This window comes from Lagopus leucura, unplaced genomic scaffold, assembly GCF_019238085.1.
Source record: "Lagopus leucura isolate 7727_CA_CO unplaced genomic scaffold, USGS_WTPT01 Super-Scaffold_100024, whole genome shotgun sequence".
In the NCBI taxonomy this organism is placed as follows: Eukaryota; Metazoa; Chordata; class Aves; order Galliformes; family Phasianidae; genus Lagopus; species Lagopus leucura.
The window spans coordinates 9,671,507-9,687,543 of record NW_024962276.1 but is presented as its reverse complement, the minus strand read 5'-3'; the positions used below and the strand labels follow the sequence as shown (position 1 = coordinate 9,687,543).

Genomic DNA, 16,037 nt, shown 5'->3' with positions numbered 1-16,037 from the left:
GGAAATGGATCCAAGTTGAAGGAGGGAAGATTTAGGTTGGATGTTAGGGGGAAGTTCTTTACTAGGAGAGTGGTTAGGCCCTGGAACGGGCTGCCCAGGGAGGTTGTGGATGCCCCGTCCTTGGACGTGTTTAAGGCCAGGTTGGACGGGGTCCTGGGCAACCTGATCTGAATGTGTATGTTTCGTGGCCCTGCTAGGCAGGGGGGTTGGAACTACATGATCCTTGAGGTCCCTTCCAACCCGGGTGATTCTGTGATTCTGTGAAATACACTGGCTCATATTTACTTTCAGGATTGATTACATGTAACAAATCAGTACAGAAAAGCCTCCAAAAAAGGATCTTCAGATGCACAAATCCATCACATTCTTAAAAAATTTAGATTAATAATAAGCACTATTCTACACAAATTCTCTTATCACAGATGGGCAAGTAAGATAGGTCCACCATTCTCCAACCCAAATCATTCTATGGTTCTATGATTCTCTGTAAATTCAGTGAGGTAATTTTCATTTTTAAATGACAAGATAATTTAGGAGACAAAGAAACAATTAAAAGGAGTTCCCTAGGCTTCTGTCTTAGGGCCTAGATTCCTACTGGTGTATCAGCATTCACATCTCACTCATAGCAGTGGTCCACTATTACCTAAATGTTAAGCTAAAGCTGTCTGAAAATATTCTTAGTGTGTCTCCTTGAAATTTTGAGATAATGATTGGTTGACGTTGAAAGAAGACTTCAGAGTGCTTAAGTAACAAAGACTTACTCTATGTAGAAAATAAACTAATAATAATGACCAAAAAATCCTTAATATAGATTGATCACAGGAAATACAGAAAATGCAGGCTGCAGTCTTGTAAACCATCTCGTAGTTTTTGAGCTTTCAATCTAAAACAGTCCCACTGTGTCAATGCATTTATGATGCTACTTAGCCTATCAGCGAAGTTTCTTCCTGGAATAGATCAACTAATTCACTTCCCATCACTAAAACATTACTTACATGTTTATTTAGATCTTTAAACTATGTGATATAATGAATTTTATTTCTGTTGAGTATTTACATGTCCAGCACCTAATTGCTTAACTTTAAATAGATATGTAAGGCAAGCTAAACAGTACCTTGATTTTCTTCCAGCTTCCCAATTGTTTCTATCTGCTCAACAAGGTCATTTGAGTTCCACTGGCTCATGCCGATGAGAATAGCACTTTTTCCTTCCACCACCTCTTCTGTATGAGGAAAAAGGAAAAATAAAAAAATAAATGGCAGTGATGAATACGAAAACACCACAAAGGACTAAAACTAGTAACTGTGAGAGAAATAAGCAGCCTAAGTTAGCACAGGCAAGACTCTCCAAAGAAGCTTCCTGCTTGACATATCCTGAAGTGTACCCATGCACTACACAAATTTTGTGCAGGAAAACCAGAGAGGAGAGAGTTGTTTGAGTATTTGCTCTTATCTCAAGCAGGTCACTTAAAAACAAAGTTGGGAATAAATCACTCAAGTGTTTACTATCAACTTACTAGTTAGCATTCCTTCCCCTTTCCCCACTCCAGGAAAGCACTGAAGATCAAAACAACCCTAAAACTGACATCTTTGTTTTTTCCTAACAGCTTGCAGAAATTTCACAGAACCTACAGCCCTACCCAACTCAAAATTCTCCTTCCTCAGTTTCTAAAAATTGAAAATACTTACAGCACTAAACTATCAACTTGTGATTGTTTTTCATATGAAACAGCCATACAGAGTATACTCTCACATTCATTCAAGAAATGAAATGAGCTATACTATAGTCCACAACAGTCAAACTATATGAGCTTCTCAGAACATGAGTAAGAATTTTTCTCCAGATGTAAGGGAAACTTTGGTCAACATAGTAAAACTTACACATATATTGGTAGTTCAACATTCATTTCAGCCTGAAAATGGAGCTGTGTCCTATAATTATAAGCATTTTTAAGTTTTTTATATACCACAATTTTAACAAGTAATTAAAAGTAGTCCTACTCCAGACAGGCCTGAAGTGAAAGATGCAGCAGAATATTCTCCACATTGCTCTGATGCCAGATCCAGTTCCTGGCTGCTTATTCATCCACACCAGTGCTTCACCCATCTCTGATACTCAGGCCTGTTAAAAAACCATACCTCAATCTGGTGAAAACAATGTTGTTAGTCCATTCCAAAATGAGCTTACTCACTTGCGGCAAATCTGGCAAAAGAACAGGGATACTACAACAAAACTTTGCACTGACCTCGAGCATCAAAAAACTCATCATCAGAGCTTTCCACAGAGTCTTTGCGGATGTTCTGCATGTGCCACTGATCACCAATGAATCTGCGTAGGCCAGCTGGAAATACAGAGAGACTGACATTAACCCAAGGAAATGCTCGCTTCTGTGCCAGTACAGTAAAAGTACAGTAATAAGCATTGGTGGTGATGTTTTAAGAGGATCCTTTTAGTCAGAGCACCTAATCTCAAAAGGATTCTCAAGATGGCATAAAAATTACACTTCTCACTTTCACTTAACAAAAATTATTAAAACAAGGTTTTGATTAAAGATGAGCCTGCATCACTTTCAGTTAATGGAGTGACTTGAAAAGATAAATTCTAGCATATGCAACTCACCAGGTTGTCCAATTCCAACACTCAGACTATACAACATTTGTTTCTGAGACCTCAAGCAACATTTCCCCAGGACATGGCAGTGGTTCCTGTTCAAATTATACTTCACTTCTGAGAGAAATGGCATCCTATTTGGCTCACATGTGAACAGACAAACTAATGAATACTCATTCATTCAAACTTATTCATAGAGTTTTTTCATCTGAGAGCTTTGTTTTGCCAGAGACCTGTGCTTACATTCATAGCTTGTCATTACAAGACAGGAGGGCAAAATCCCAACAGAACAGGTACAGTTGCAAATACATTGACAGTAGATTCCAGGGGCTACATATAACTCAAGGCTAATTTTTAATTAGAAAACCAGCCCTACACAATTACATCAGTCCTTCTTTCATCTACAGCAGCACATATATTGCCTTACACTGACAATAAACACACCCCAAAACACTGTTGAAACAGGAATCAAATCAACTGTAATAACTGAGGCAGAGCCAGACTCCTCACAGCAGCACTGGGCAAGGACAGAAGACTCTGGGCATAAGTAGAAGTGAAAATTTCATACCAGCTTTAGGGAAAATCGTTTTTCACAGAAGAACATTCATTGAAGCAGCTCCTCAGAATTGTGCAATCTTCATTTTTTGGAGTCTTCAAGGCCCAGTTGGATAAAGTCATGAACAACCTGGTCTGCTCCCATAGCTAGCTGTACTGTCTGGGAAGTCACAGGCACAAAGAGGCACTATGATCAACGCTGTATTCCTATATTTTGTACCAAATGCTTAAACACAGCTCAAAATGATTGGAATCATGTATTCTGCCCACTGCATGGGAAACTTAGCCATCACCTCCATTGATGATACTCTCACCATTTCACAAGATAATAAAAAAAATCCCATCACACCTGTGGAGTCACTTTTCTATTCTTCTTACTGACCAACTTACAAATAAAATATCTTTTTCCACTGGGCTGACCACAGCCTTGCATAAATGCACAGCATATCTCAAGCAAGGAGAAAGAAAACAAGAAGAAAGGAATGGATGCAGAGTACTTAGGCGACCCTGTTACACAACAAATCACTGCAGATCCTTGCAGAGCCAGAAACTTGAAAGATAAATTAGAGAAAAAGAGCAATTTACAGATAGTACAGATGAAAGGGAAAAAAAGCTCATGTGCCATCACGGACTCTGTTATAAACTCAAGAAGGCAAGGTACTTGCAGCAGGATTCTATACTGTGGGTCAAGAGCACACAGATTCAGGATGTCTGTGATTGCACACAGCAAATATAGCACTTTCAAAGAGTAGCCATCTCTCTCCACAGTACTTACCAGTGAGACAAGGAGACTTGACTGTGTCTCCACTCTGTCACCTTCTTTTATTGGTCTGTTTCCCTAGAAAGCCAATACTGTCTGGTGGTTGCCCAGACCTATCAGAATCAGATTAAAACCTGCTTTGCAGCCTCTGCAGTTGGCCATAGTACACTAGAATCAGCTTTATGATAAGGATGAAATGTATTGCAAAAATTTTGCTACCAAAAAAGACCTTGGCAGCACCAGCTTTATTATATCTCACTAGGAATGCTTCTAGATTTAGAAGCAACTTAAACATAGACACAGCTGGCAGCACAAGTCTGCATATGCTAGCAGTTCTTCATATTCACATTAATTTGCTGGCTGGACTGCAACACACTGCCCTAGTACAATAGTCTTATCAAGTCTGCTTCATTCTGTGCCAACAGCTTAGTATTCGCAGCCTCTGCAGGACTCTATTATCATTCCTTGATTGTATTAGACACTGCCATTGCCTGGGGTCATTGATTTCATTTACAGCATCAAGTGCTGCATATTTTATTATTTAATTTCAGAGAAGGAAAAGATCAGATTTACTCCAAAATACAGGCTACCTCCCTGGTGATGACATTTGATGCTTTTAAGGATTTCTCTTTAAATACTAGACTTGTTGACTGGTTCCCAGCAGACAGATTTCAGCATTTTTTTGAGAGCAGGGCAGCAATTAACTTTTAATTTCAGTTGATCTGTATTGCTGTTTCTGAGAGTAGCAGGGAAAGCCACCCAGAAAAGCAATCCCTATCATAGAAACCCACATCACTAACCTGCAGGTCACTCACACGAGTGAGCTAGAAGCACATGCACAAATTTTCAGAGGCTGCTGGAGGAAATGTACCAGACTGACAGTGAGGACACAAGCGGAATACTTTCACGCAACACAGACAGTCCACAGAAATGCACAGAGGCTTTCCTCCTAAGAGAAGCAGAAGCAAAGTTTCCTATCTAAACTGCTTTCTTTTGTATAGTACTGCTGGTCGCTACACTCAACTGTTTTGCAGACAGCTGAGTGTGGGTTTGCACTGAGCAGAGCCATCCTAAGCACTGAGCAGAAATGTTGAATTCTCTAGTTATGCTCCTGTATGACTCCAACTTTGGGCAAAGACCTTTAAAATAAAGAAATCTAACACTACACCACTAAAACATGTCCCTTAGTGCCACATCCATACATCTCCTAAATACCTTCAAAGATGGCAACTCCACACTTCCCTGTGTAGTCTGTTCTGACAACTAACCAACCTTTCTGTTAAGAAACTCTTCCTGATGTATACATATAACCTAAAACTCTATTGTAAAATTAATTTAGATAAATTTAGTTTCAACAGGAATTAGGATTTATTATTAACTCATGGTAAATAACGAGTTAAGATTCTGTGATTTTTATAGCACAACTTGAGGTCCTCTCCTCACACTCTAAACTGGGTCCTGATATTCCATTGAGCCCACTACAAGCCAGCTACAAGGTGAGCCAGGACAAACAAACAGGAAGCTTCTCATCTTCAGCTACACTCACAGTTACAACTATCTCATTATAAAAATGGGTAGTTAAATTATAGTTTTGACGGACTTGCAATGCTAGGCCAAGTGTATGTACCAGTGCTGACCATAATCTTTTCAGATCCAATCTGAATGCTTAATTTTGTGCACGTACTTCGTCCCATTGACATTTGTAGAAACACTTGTACATATGAAACTAAGCAACTGTTAATGTACTGTTGGAATTAGGACTACGAGATTATAAACACTTGGATATCAAAAACTAAATAATCGAAATCAATCTGCAGGAAGTTCTGAAATTTTTTCAAAGATTTTCACTCATTGATTCCCCCCACTCATTTAAACATTTTCTTTTCTACCTTAAATTTGACTACTTCCCCACCTTATTACAAAAGCCCTGATGTTCAAAACTCATTAATTTCCGAAGACCTAAGTATCATTCAACAACTCCACATCTCCTACTACCCGTACCAAGTGTTGTTTCAAGATTGCTTGTTAAGGAAAAATAAAAGATTAAATGTGTATCAAATGATGGGGGAAAATAAACAAAATCTAACAAAAAAACCCAACTTATTCCAGCCCAGTAATAGGCATTGGCTCTGAATTAGAATAAACCAGCATCGTGCACTGTAGGCCTCAGGTCTTTCGATGAAATACATCTAGAAGTAGAATGTTTGTATAGAGGGCACAGTAATATCTTCTGCAAAAAGTGAAGAATACTTGCCTATGGAAATAATGTCCTATAGTAAGCAGTACATTTGATGAAAACGCAGGGCTCCTGGATCTATTGACTTGAGAAATCATTTTACAAATGCACTGGGAAGTAACCCTAGCTCTCATGTCAAATCAAAGCCATGTCACCTTTTCTCATTGGCTCTCCTTTTCCCCAGCTTTGAATAAGCTTTTACAAACCAACAGCAGCTGAAAATGAAAATCGTGACTTGTGTCATCACTGCTTATTATAGCAGAACTTCACCAGCAGGGTCAGCACAAGCACTTTGTGAGTGGGCTTTCCTGCAAGACTCATTCAGTGCAGTTCACATCATCATCACGGTCATAGACTGCATCAAGCTTTGAAGCATGCCCAGCAGTCTGCTACATTTTTTGCTTGATAATAAACATTTACCGATCAACTGTAGACACAAACAAAAGCCAAAGAGTGTTGAACATTAAAGTAGCACTCATGGATACTACTATCATATCAACCTATTCAATAGAGCTATATTCTCATAACTACTGAAAACTCAGTATACTAGTAAATTTCTGAAGACTGAACTAATCTCAAAAAGAATTAATCAAAAATTGACTTCACTGCATAGATTAAACCTTTCTGCTTACCAAAACTTATTTTAGAGTTGTTTTCTCTTTGCATTCAGGAAAGGTTTTTCTAGTAAAATCAAAAAGCACAAGTCATATTCTGTTTGGAAAGAAATAATGGGTAGAAAGACTTTTGTTGTTGCATAATACTTCTTTCTGTTCTGTTGGTTTCAGATGCATCCTTCGTACCCTGTAAGTGATTTAAGTGAGCTACCCACACAATGTTACCTAGGAACTACAGAGCTGAGTCTTACCAGAGGCTAAAATTATCCATTGCTATTTTCTAGCTATATTTTATTTCTTCTGAGCACTTTACGACGGGACATTAATCAGAGGTTGCCAAAGCAAAGGCAACATATAGCAAACACAAAACTGAAGATAAACGAATTTTAACTGCTGGACATACTTCTTGGACTTGAAAGACTCCGACAAAAAAGGGGGCGATGCTGACATTCCCTCATATTAATCCACATTGAAAACTGATGTAGGAAGTAAGCAGCACACATGGCGGGGAGCAGGGGCTGGTCAGTACGGGAGTCTGAGAGGAGCAAGAGGCCTCAGAAGAGAGCACACAGAACCAGAGGAAGAAAGACAGTGAGTCCAGATGTGGAATCCATGGGACAGCTGGGAACCAAGAGTGGAGCAAGGGGAGCAAGGGGAAAAGGAAGACCAGCAAGGGGCAAGGGCCTCCCACCAGCTGCAAGGGATATGATCCTGTTTCGTTCCACCAGCTAGGCACAGCATTCACTTAACTCTGCGGTTCAGCCTGTACAGCCAACAGAAATGTTCCAAAAATTTAAAATAACAAAGAGTTTTCCACTTCTTTGGTTCCCAGAACTAGGCTTCACAAGAGCTAGGGAAGCTTGGTAGCTGGCAAAGGAAAGAGGAAAGGCACCAAATTTCTCTTATTGTTGTCAGCAAGGCACCAGATCATCAAAGTATACTCTGCATTCATGGACTCGCAGTACTCCAATTACTGCCCTTCTGAAATCTGCATACACTTACAGTCTTGAGAATGGACGACTTCTAAGTACTGCTGGCACTTCAGAAAGAGGAGAGACGGGGGGATTAGTCAGGAAGAATTAAACAGTGGACAGAAATGGGCGCTCTAACTACAAGAATTAGGAGAAAGCTTCTGGTTTAATAGGCAGTGAGATAAAAGACAAAAAGTCAGAAGCATGTTTGCATGAGAAAAAGATATTAAACAAAGGTAATCTTGAAAGAAGAATCAAACAAGCAGGGGCCTACAGTAAGCAAAGTCGGTATATTTAACAGAGAAGCTGAAGCCCAGAGAACAGGTGTTAACATAATAACTCAGAGTAGATCTGGGCTGACAGAAGCACAGTGCTGAGATTCAATTTCTAGCAGGTAGGAAAGGTGCTGGCAAGTACAGTGAAAGAAGAACTGAGAGGTGAAGAAAAGCATTAAGAGATGAATAAAGTAATCGATGTTGTAACAGATGCAGCTTGGGACAAGAAGCAGAGAAGAAAAGCATCACGAAGACAGTAAGTCAGATGGACGCAAGAAAAAGGACCTCCCTTTATTCTCACTGTGATTGAACCTGTACCAAAATAAAAATGAGACAAAGAGCCCAGTTGACTCAGCCACAGACAGAGTTAAAGACAGAAGTTTCACACAAAAAAAGCAAGTTCCGTTGCTATGAAGTAAAAGAGCTAACTGGAAGAACAATCCAGACAACTCCATAGGCAGAAATATCCAATATTATCAGCTCTTCTCAACCATCTCCTCACTCTGTGCCTTTCCAGTACCAGCATTTCAGCAACTGAAAGTCCCTTGCTACCTACTCTGTACATCCTTCAACTGACAGTTCTGCAACAGATGGCATGGATAGGTTTATATGTTTGGCTCACCGAGAATAGAAAATGAAGCAAGAAACTAAGTTATGCAGGCCTTTGAGCTCCTATTTTAAGGTACCAGTGACATTTTCAGTCTTGCACCTTATGGAATTACCAGTGAAATAGAGGAAGAGTGAGAGGTGGTTAAACGTGGTGGTTCAGGCTCCAAATCCTAAACTAAGCTTGCCTGTAAATACAGTACATCTTTCAGAGCTGTTTCTTGATGCTTCGGATGCCAGTGCTTCACAGCAGAAACTAACTTCACCCTCTCAGCAGCATCACCACCTCCTCCACACTCACTCTCCAAAACAAGGAACATATGAATATTCTCTAACCTTTTCCTGCAACAACTGTAGGTGGACTGCCTGCATGACATCTGAAAGGCTCTACTTTCACAGCGCAGACATCTTTGCTTTCTGTGAAAGATCTTTTGAGTCACTGCTGTTACAAAAATGAAATAGAAGACGAAGAATAGATACCACACCACCCACAGGGACATGTCAGGTAGATCTGCAGCTGCCACTATATGCTCTGAAACTTACAATCCTGCATGAGCCTGAGCATTTCTTTACAAGGACTTTATTCCAGTTGCTTAAGATCTGGTGGATATGTCAAGCTGACCACTTCTGAAAGCACTTCACAAATACACGTGACATTCAAAAGTGATAAGCAACACATTTAACAGCCACTAGAATAACAGTCTTTCTCTGTATTTGTGACAAAATAATGGTGGCAGAAAGGCAAGGAAAGCACAAGCACAACAATCACATTTGTGTATTTGTGCATATTCCAGCTCATGTATAAACTCAATTTATAAAAGCAGTAAAAATTTGCTCCGCTCCTAACCAAGATATATTTAATTTATTGAGGATGAAAAACAGTGACAATATAAATAGCTGGCATCAAAAAACACATTTTACCTACGAAAGTGTGTGGAATCAATTAATCACGCACAAGAGAATAGCTACACTTGAAAATTCGCATGCAAAGTTGTGCATGAATAAGCATGCTATGTCTGCAGAGTAGAATACCAAAGTACCACTGAATGCGAAAACACCATCTCCTTATCTTCCTATCAAAGCTAAAATGTTAGCAAATGAATGCCCCAAAAACCAACATGACTTTTTCCACTTTGATTAGAATCATAGAATCACAAGGTTGAAAAGACCTACAAAATCACCTAGTCCAACCGTCCTTCCATCACCATCCTACCATAAGCCACTAAACTATATCTCGTAGCTCCTCATCCAGACGCCTCTCGTACACTGCCAGGAACGGTGACACCACCACCTTCCTGTGCAGCCATTCCAGTGCCTGACCATAAGGAAAAAGCTTTTCCTTATGTCTAATCCAAGCCTCTTCTGGTACAACTTGCGGCCATTTCCTCAGGTCCTGTCTGCCGACTGGGAGAAGAGGCCAAACCCCTCCTTATCACAACCTTTCTGCAGGAAGAGTGATTAATCCTTAATTTATCAAAGAATAAAACCAACCATCTAGTTCTATATTCAATTTTTTTTGCATTTTGTGAAGTCACTGATGCTCTCATATTCTTGAGTGCTAATTCTTAGGGTTGCTACCAATCCATGTCTATCCAGGGGCAGAGGGGAATCCTGTTTGGAAGGAAACACTCGGTTTTAGCTGTAATACTACCATATTGATGTAAAGATGCACCAGCAGATAACAGTGCTGGCAATGAACACCTGGTAAGCTTCACATGCAGACCAACAGGCATTCAGTCATGACACAGTTTGGCCACCACCTTCCAAAGCAATGGGCTCTGTATGCAACCTCGAGAAATCTACCACTGCAAGCAAGAGGTTTCTTACTGCATACCAACTATGTGCCACCCGGTGCAGAGGCACCACTACCACCAAGCTTTCCAGCCTGAACCTTAGCAAGCCGATTTTTTCCAAATTGCACTGTGGGTAAGGAAAACCAAAAACGCGTGAACCTGCAAGGTGTAGGATGTGCTGCTTCTGCCTTCCTCCTGAGCAGGTACTACTCGACAAGCACGCCTTTACTATTTGCAGAGGAGCCCGCGCTACCGCGAACCGCACCGTTTCTCCCAGGTCTGGCAGCGGCGCGCATCGGTTCCGCCGGGCCACGGCCACGAAGTTCCCCCAACGCCAGGAGCTCCCGGGCGAACCCCGCGATGTCCCCGCAGCTCCACACGGCACCCCACGATCGTCGGCACAGACAGCGAAGGCAGCGCGGGCCCCGCTCGAACAAACGCCCTACAGCCCCGCGAGGATTCCGCGCGTCCCTTTTGGAGCCGCGCAGCGAGCGCCGGCGCGCTCAGGGCTGCCCAGCTCCGCCGCACCACCCCCGCGATCCACCACACGCTCACTCACCCAGGCGCAGAGCTTTCTCCATCTCGGGGCTACCCGCTCCAGGCCAAGCCGTGGTCGGCCGCGTCAGTTGCTCGCCCGCGGGGCCCTCCCGGTGCGCCGGCACCCCGCGCCCCACCGCCCCATCTGCTCGCGGCGGAGGCTCCGCACCGCCCCATCCCGCCGCGCAGCCCCCGCCGTTAAAAGCGCAGCGAGCGGCTCCCACGCGCCATAGGGCCGAGCCCAGGCGGTGCGGGCCGCAGCTGCTCGGAATCGGCCTGGAGAAAGCTGCGCGCGAGGATCGACCGCGCCAGCTCGCCCGCAGGGCCCCCCTCCGAAGCCTGGCTGCCGCAGTACGCGGGCGGAGGCCGTACGCTTCTGGCGGCTCTGATGTTCGCAGCCGAAGGCCTCGAGGCGCGACGCCCGCCCCTCCCTCCCTCCCCGCGTCCGAGGAACGACTCTGCCGTCGCGGCGCACCTCAGAGAAGGGAAAAGTGGCGGCAGCCCTCCCGCGCCGCCCTGCGCCGAGCCGCCCCGGTGCACAGCGCCAGAGGCTCACCGTGCACGCGGCTCGTCACTGCTGCAGCGCTACCCGCGCGGCTCCTGGCAGAGACCTGGCATCGCAACCTCTTTGCCTGTCGCCCAGCCCTGCGCGGATGCCGCGGCTGAAGTGCTGCAAGGCACTGCCTTGAAGTCAGCGCTCTGCTGCACAAGCTGAACTAGGGAACTTTCAGGGCACAACTTGTTTTCCCTCCCTTCACATCCCTTTCTTTCACTAAAGCTTATGAGGGGAAAACAGAGCATCCAGCTCCTAAGAACTGGGAGAAACTCAGCGCAAGAAGTGGATGCCTGACTCACAGGAATAATGGGAGGAGACGGGCAGAAAAACTCTGAGGGGTTGTATTTAGTTACAGCATGCCAGTCAGTACACTACCACATAAAGCTCAATAAACAAAGTTTTGCCCAAGGAAGCACACAGTTTAAGAGCCAAGCAAACACAAGGCAAAAGGGACCTAAATCAACGTAAGAGGCTTTCCAGCTGTAGGTTGGCACAAACATAAATATTTAATTTGCACTAATGTTACTAAAAAGCTCATTCAAGCAATCAAAGCAAATACTACTGAGAACAGTGTTTAAAAGCCCAGAGAACATTAAGTGGCTTTGGTTGAAGCGTAAGTGGAACAGTCACAACTCCAAGTAATTTTCACCCCAAAGTTAACTGCCAGTTAGCTAACTGTAATTTATGCTACACCATCTATAGGTGACAGCTCCATGGTGGAAAGTTTGGGCTGGAGCTTCATTGCCTCTGCTGTTTCACTTCAACCCCCAGTTGAAAGATGTGACTGCACAACTAGTTTCCGCAAAAATGTTGTAGTGTCACTAAACTGCCCAATTAAGCAATCCCAAAGAAATGCCATGGATAATATATTCATGGGTCTGGTAGAAATACTAGTTCAGCAGAAAAACGTCTGAAAGATGGGGATATATTTGAAGGGAGTACTGCACTACTTACTCTATGCTGCTCCCTACAGTTACAATACTTTCCAAACTGTTTCTGTCTTGAATAGATGTGACCCACCAAGGAGCAGGCCAGTAATAAACAGGATTAAAACATCTAGTTTAATTTCATGTTAACCCAGTACCAGTTGGAGTAGGAAGTGGAACAAAAAACAGACTGCAGCTTACTTTTAACAAGCATTTGAAAATTCATTATTATCTACAGCTATCAAATTTATGACAAGTGTATGTTTATCATAAAACCTATCATGATAACAGCATAAAATGGACAAACACACAGCATTTGTCTTCTCTATGTTATTGACAGCAAGTGTGCACTAAGCTTTGCTTTCTGCCTGTGCAAATTCTCTGAACTCAAAGTGAGTATACACAGGGGCAGAATTTCATCTCTCATTTCCAAAGGTGATGTTGTCACCTATGCAGAAGGCCAGCACAAGAGTTACGCACTACTTCAGCATTGTTTCAAGAAAGCTACCCATACAGGAGGCTCATGCTAGCAAGAATCTATCAGTAACACATGTCCAGGGATATATTTGTTACAGACCAGACACTGATCCATCTGCATTGTAGCTTTTTTAAAATGTCTTCATCCTTTCCATATTTGCATTCAGACTGGACAGACATGGACCACAGTAACTTTCCAGAGGTGTCAACCTAATAGTTTCCGTTTCAGCTACCATGTAGAAGCCACACCAAAACAGATTCTTATAATCACCTGAACAGAATTTTCCATGAGAAGTTTTTCTAGGGCTTGGAAGAATTTAGTTTGCAGGTAAGACACAACCAGGGAGATTCCCGTGAGGCTATTATCTATGTTAACATCTCCGTCCTTCATTAACTGCACTCAATTTAATAACCAGACTGACATTAAAGTGAAGGTGATTTCTTTTTCATGCTCCTCAAATATTCATTGGGAGAGAAAGGGATAGAACCTGCCTTCTATTTAGAGATGTGAAACAGTTTATGCAGACACAAAACAATGTAGCCTTTTAAACAGAATGTCTTCAAGATTTATCCAAAATCATTTTATCAATACGATTTTTGCATTCTATTATCTTCTCAGTAAGTGCAAATACTGAACTAAGTGGAATTAGTCTTTTCCTTAGAAGACACAAGTGCAAAAATTTCAGCATTAACATCTGCATGAGATTCAAACTATACAAATTGTTTTCAAAAACTACTGTATTCTGTTTGGCTAATATTACTGAAAGAATAACTTTTCTTCTAAAATGCCCTGAGAATTTGAACTGTATAGAGAACATGAATAGGGAAAATGTTAAATTTCCCCGACCTTTGTCCCATACCCCCTTTTGAAGACAAAGAAAGCAAAGTACCGTGACTAGAATCAATATCCAAACCCAGGTTTGCATTCCCAAAGCTCTGCTCACCACGCTCAGAGGTTCTTAATCAAAAAATAAGTCCTTTCAACTTAGATAGCAAAGAGGAAATTTAAGCCTTGCAGTGATGGCACACTACAAGATATATCCCAAGCTACTATGTTTGCGTTATATGATAGTAGGGAAGGGCTGATACGTGGGGTAGGAGGTACTGCTGCTGTACCTGTTACACACATAACACTGCTTTTCCTTGTCAGCTTCTCAGATAAAGCACGCCTTCAATAACATGCAATCCTTGCCTTTAATCAAATTAATGCCTCTATGAGAACATTCTAAAGTCAAATTCTGACCCAACTGTTGAAAGTAGAATGTTTAAGTAATCTGATGGCACTGTTCAACTTTTTTTTTTGTTGTTAAATACAAATCACACCAGTTCACTGTACTCAAAGAATATACTTCTACAGAGCATTCTTCTCTACCGTCATGACTCTATCATCTTGGAATCACTGCACATGTGCTGTCACCCCACCCATCATTCTTCCCAAAGAAAGCTGAAAGCCTTGGATGCATGCTTAAAGACCTATGCAGAAAAAGCCGAAAATCAGTTGGTTGGCTAATATCCCCTGGACTAAATTAAAGTCTGGATTCTATTCAGGTGTGCCTGTTGACAGCATTCAATCTGTTTTAACAGCCTTCAGGGTCAAACCAGGAGAATGCTAAGGAAGTAAGAGAAATGGGAGCTCTGTCCACTAGAGCCCACACAGTTTGGACAAAGTTACAAAATAATCTTTTCTTATTTCAAGAAGTGGGAATGCTGAATGCAGTTCCAACAGCAGGTATAGGGTTTCAGAGTGCAGACTCAAGCAAAGCAGCTGATGAGAAGAGGGCAGTGGTCAGGATGGATTTCAGCTGCTATAACCTTGAAGTCACCAGAGAAATCGAGGCAGCTCTAAGACACTACATTGAATGAGAGAAAACAGCAGGTGGTAGAGCTGAACGTCAGACACTCACTAGAAATGGGTTGTACTATGCTGTTTTGCTTTTGAATGACTGAGAAAATCTCTGGCAGCAGTGATTGTGACTGCTCATGCCAGTGAAGATAACAGAGAAGTTGTCCAAGATCCAAGAGATTGCAATTTTTGGCAGTATAACATTAAATTATTTTAGAGTTCTCTCTGCATTGTTTATATTTCACCTATAGCCAAAATTAAAAAAAAAAAAAAAAAAACACAAGCTACATCAGATCCCAACAAACTAGGAGAGCAGAAGCATTCTGCCAAAAAACAAAGGGAACAAAATCATAACCCATAGAAGCAAAACAGAAGATTTTGATGGGAACTTGCTCCAGCAAAGATTTTGTAGTACTGAGGCACAGGAAATTCTCCAGCAGAAAGATACATGCGTTGGTGATCAGACTTAGGTGTGTTGTCTGCCAGGTTGCTGCTAGCTCTAGTTAATCCTAGGTACCACAAATCTTGCATCATACAACCCTTACTACCAAGGCTGCACTGACTGATACCAGAATGCGTGGCTGTGAGAAATTCACATCAGGCACATAAGACCAGACAAATGCCTGGGCCTAGTAATGTTCAGTGGAAACAAGGGTAGCCAAGGCTGTAGCTATCCTCCCCTGCAGAATAAAGACCTTCACACCATCCTGCCATGCCATCTGTGTCACTGAGACTCAAGTTAGATCTGCTCTTGCTAATTAAGTGACTCTCACAGCTGAGATGGCACAGCTAGGCTGGCCTTAACTTGTTGTGAATACTTTTATGGCTGTGGTAACAAACAGTTCAAGTGAAGCTGCAAAAGATCTGTAGGAAGCGAAGATGTTACTTGGGTAGTTAGCTCCACTGAGTTCTCTACTACTCTGGGTATATTGCAATCTATAAACAAGTAAGACTTCAGCTCTAAGCAGGCATCAAAGCATGACAATATCACACATTTCTTTATATTTGTTCAGGGTCAACAGTAACAGTTCCCAGCACATAAAAGTACATTTAAAAAAAGGGTATTATTTATGTCCTGAAAAAAAAAAAAAAACCACACCATTTCTCCCTATATTAAACAGTTCACTGCAGATGAGTACGAGCTAGTCAGACTCAACACATTTCTTAATTATTCCTATTACTTCCTCCCCCAGTTCTGATACTAATCTTACAGTCTGGTGGACAATTTAATACCCACACATAGTCTACCTGCAGTATCCTCCAGAGAGCCAGCCCGCT

General features: G+C 42.1%; 1 protein-coding gene across 9 annotated transcripts in view; it reads right to left on the bottom strand.

Moving 5' to 3' along the window:
- PITPNM3 (PITPNM family member 3) overlaps positions 1 to 16,037 on the bottom strand; it is a 50,923-nt gene that overhangs the window by 33,803 nt on the left and 1,083 nt on the right. For 3 of the 9 annotated variants that reach the window (XM_042879959.1, XM_042879963.1, XM_042879962.1), the window contains exons 2-3: positions 2,246 to 2,341; positions 1,115 to 1,222 (exon numbers count right to left, since the gene is read on the bottom strand). In XM_042879959.1, the coding sequence (XP_042735893.1) occupies positions 1,115 to 1,222; positions 2,246 to 2,341 (204 nt within the window). Of the gene's footprint in view, positions 1 to 1,114; positions 1,223 to 2,000; positions 2,122 to 2,245; positions 2,342 to 3,178; positions 3,326 to 3,940; positions 4,099 to 10,979; positions 11,056 to 11,432; positions 11,516 to 16,037 lie in introns of those variants that run through there. The other 6 variants (XM_042879966.1, XM_042879967.1, XM_042879964.1 and 3 more) reach the window with 6 other exon arrangements.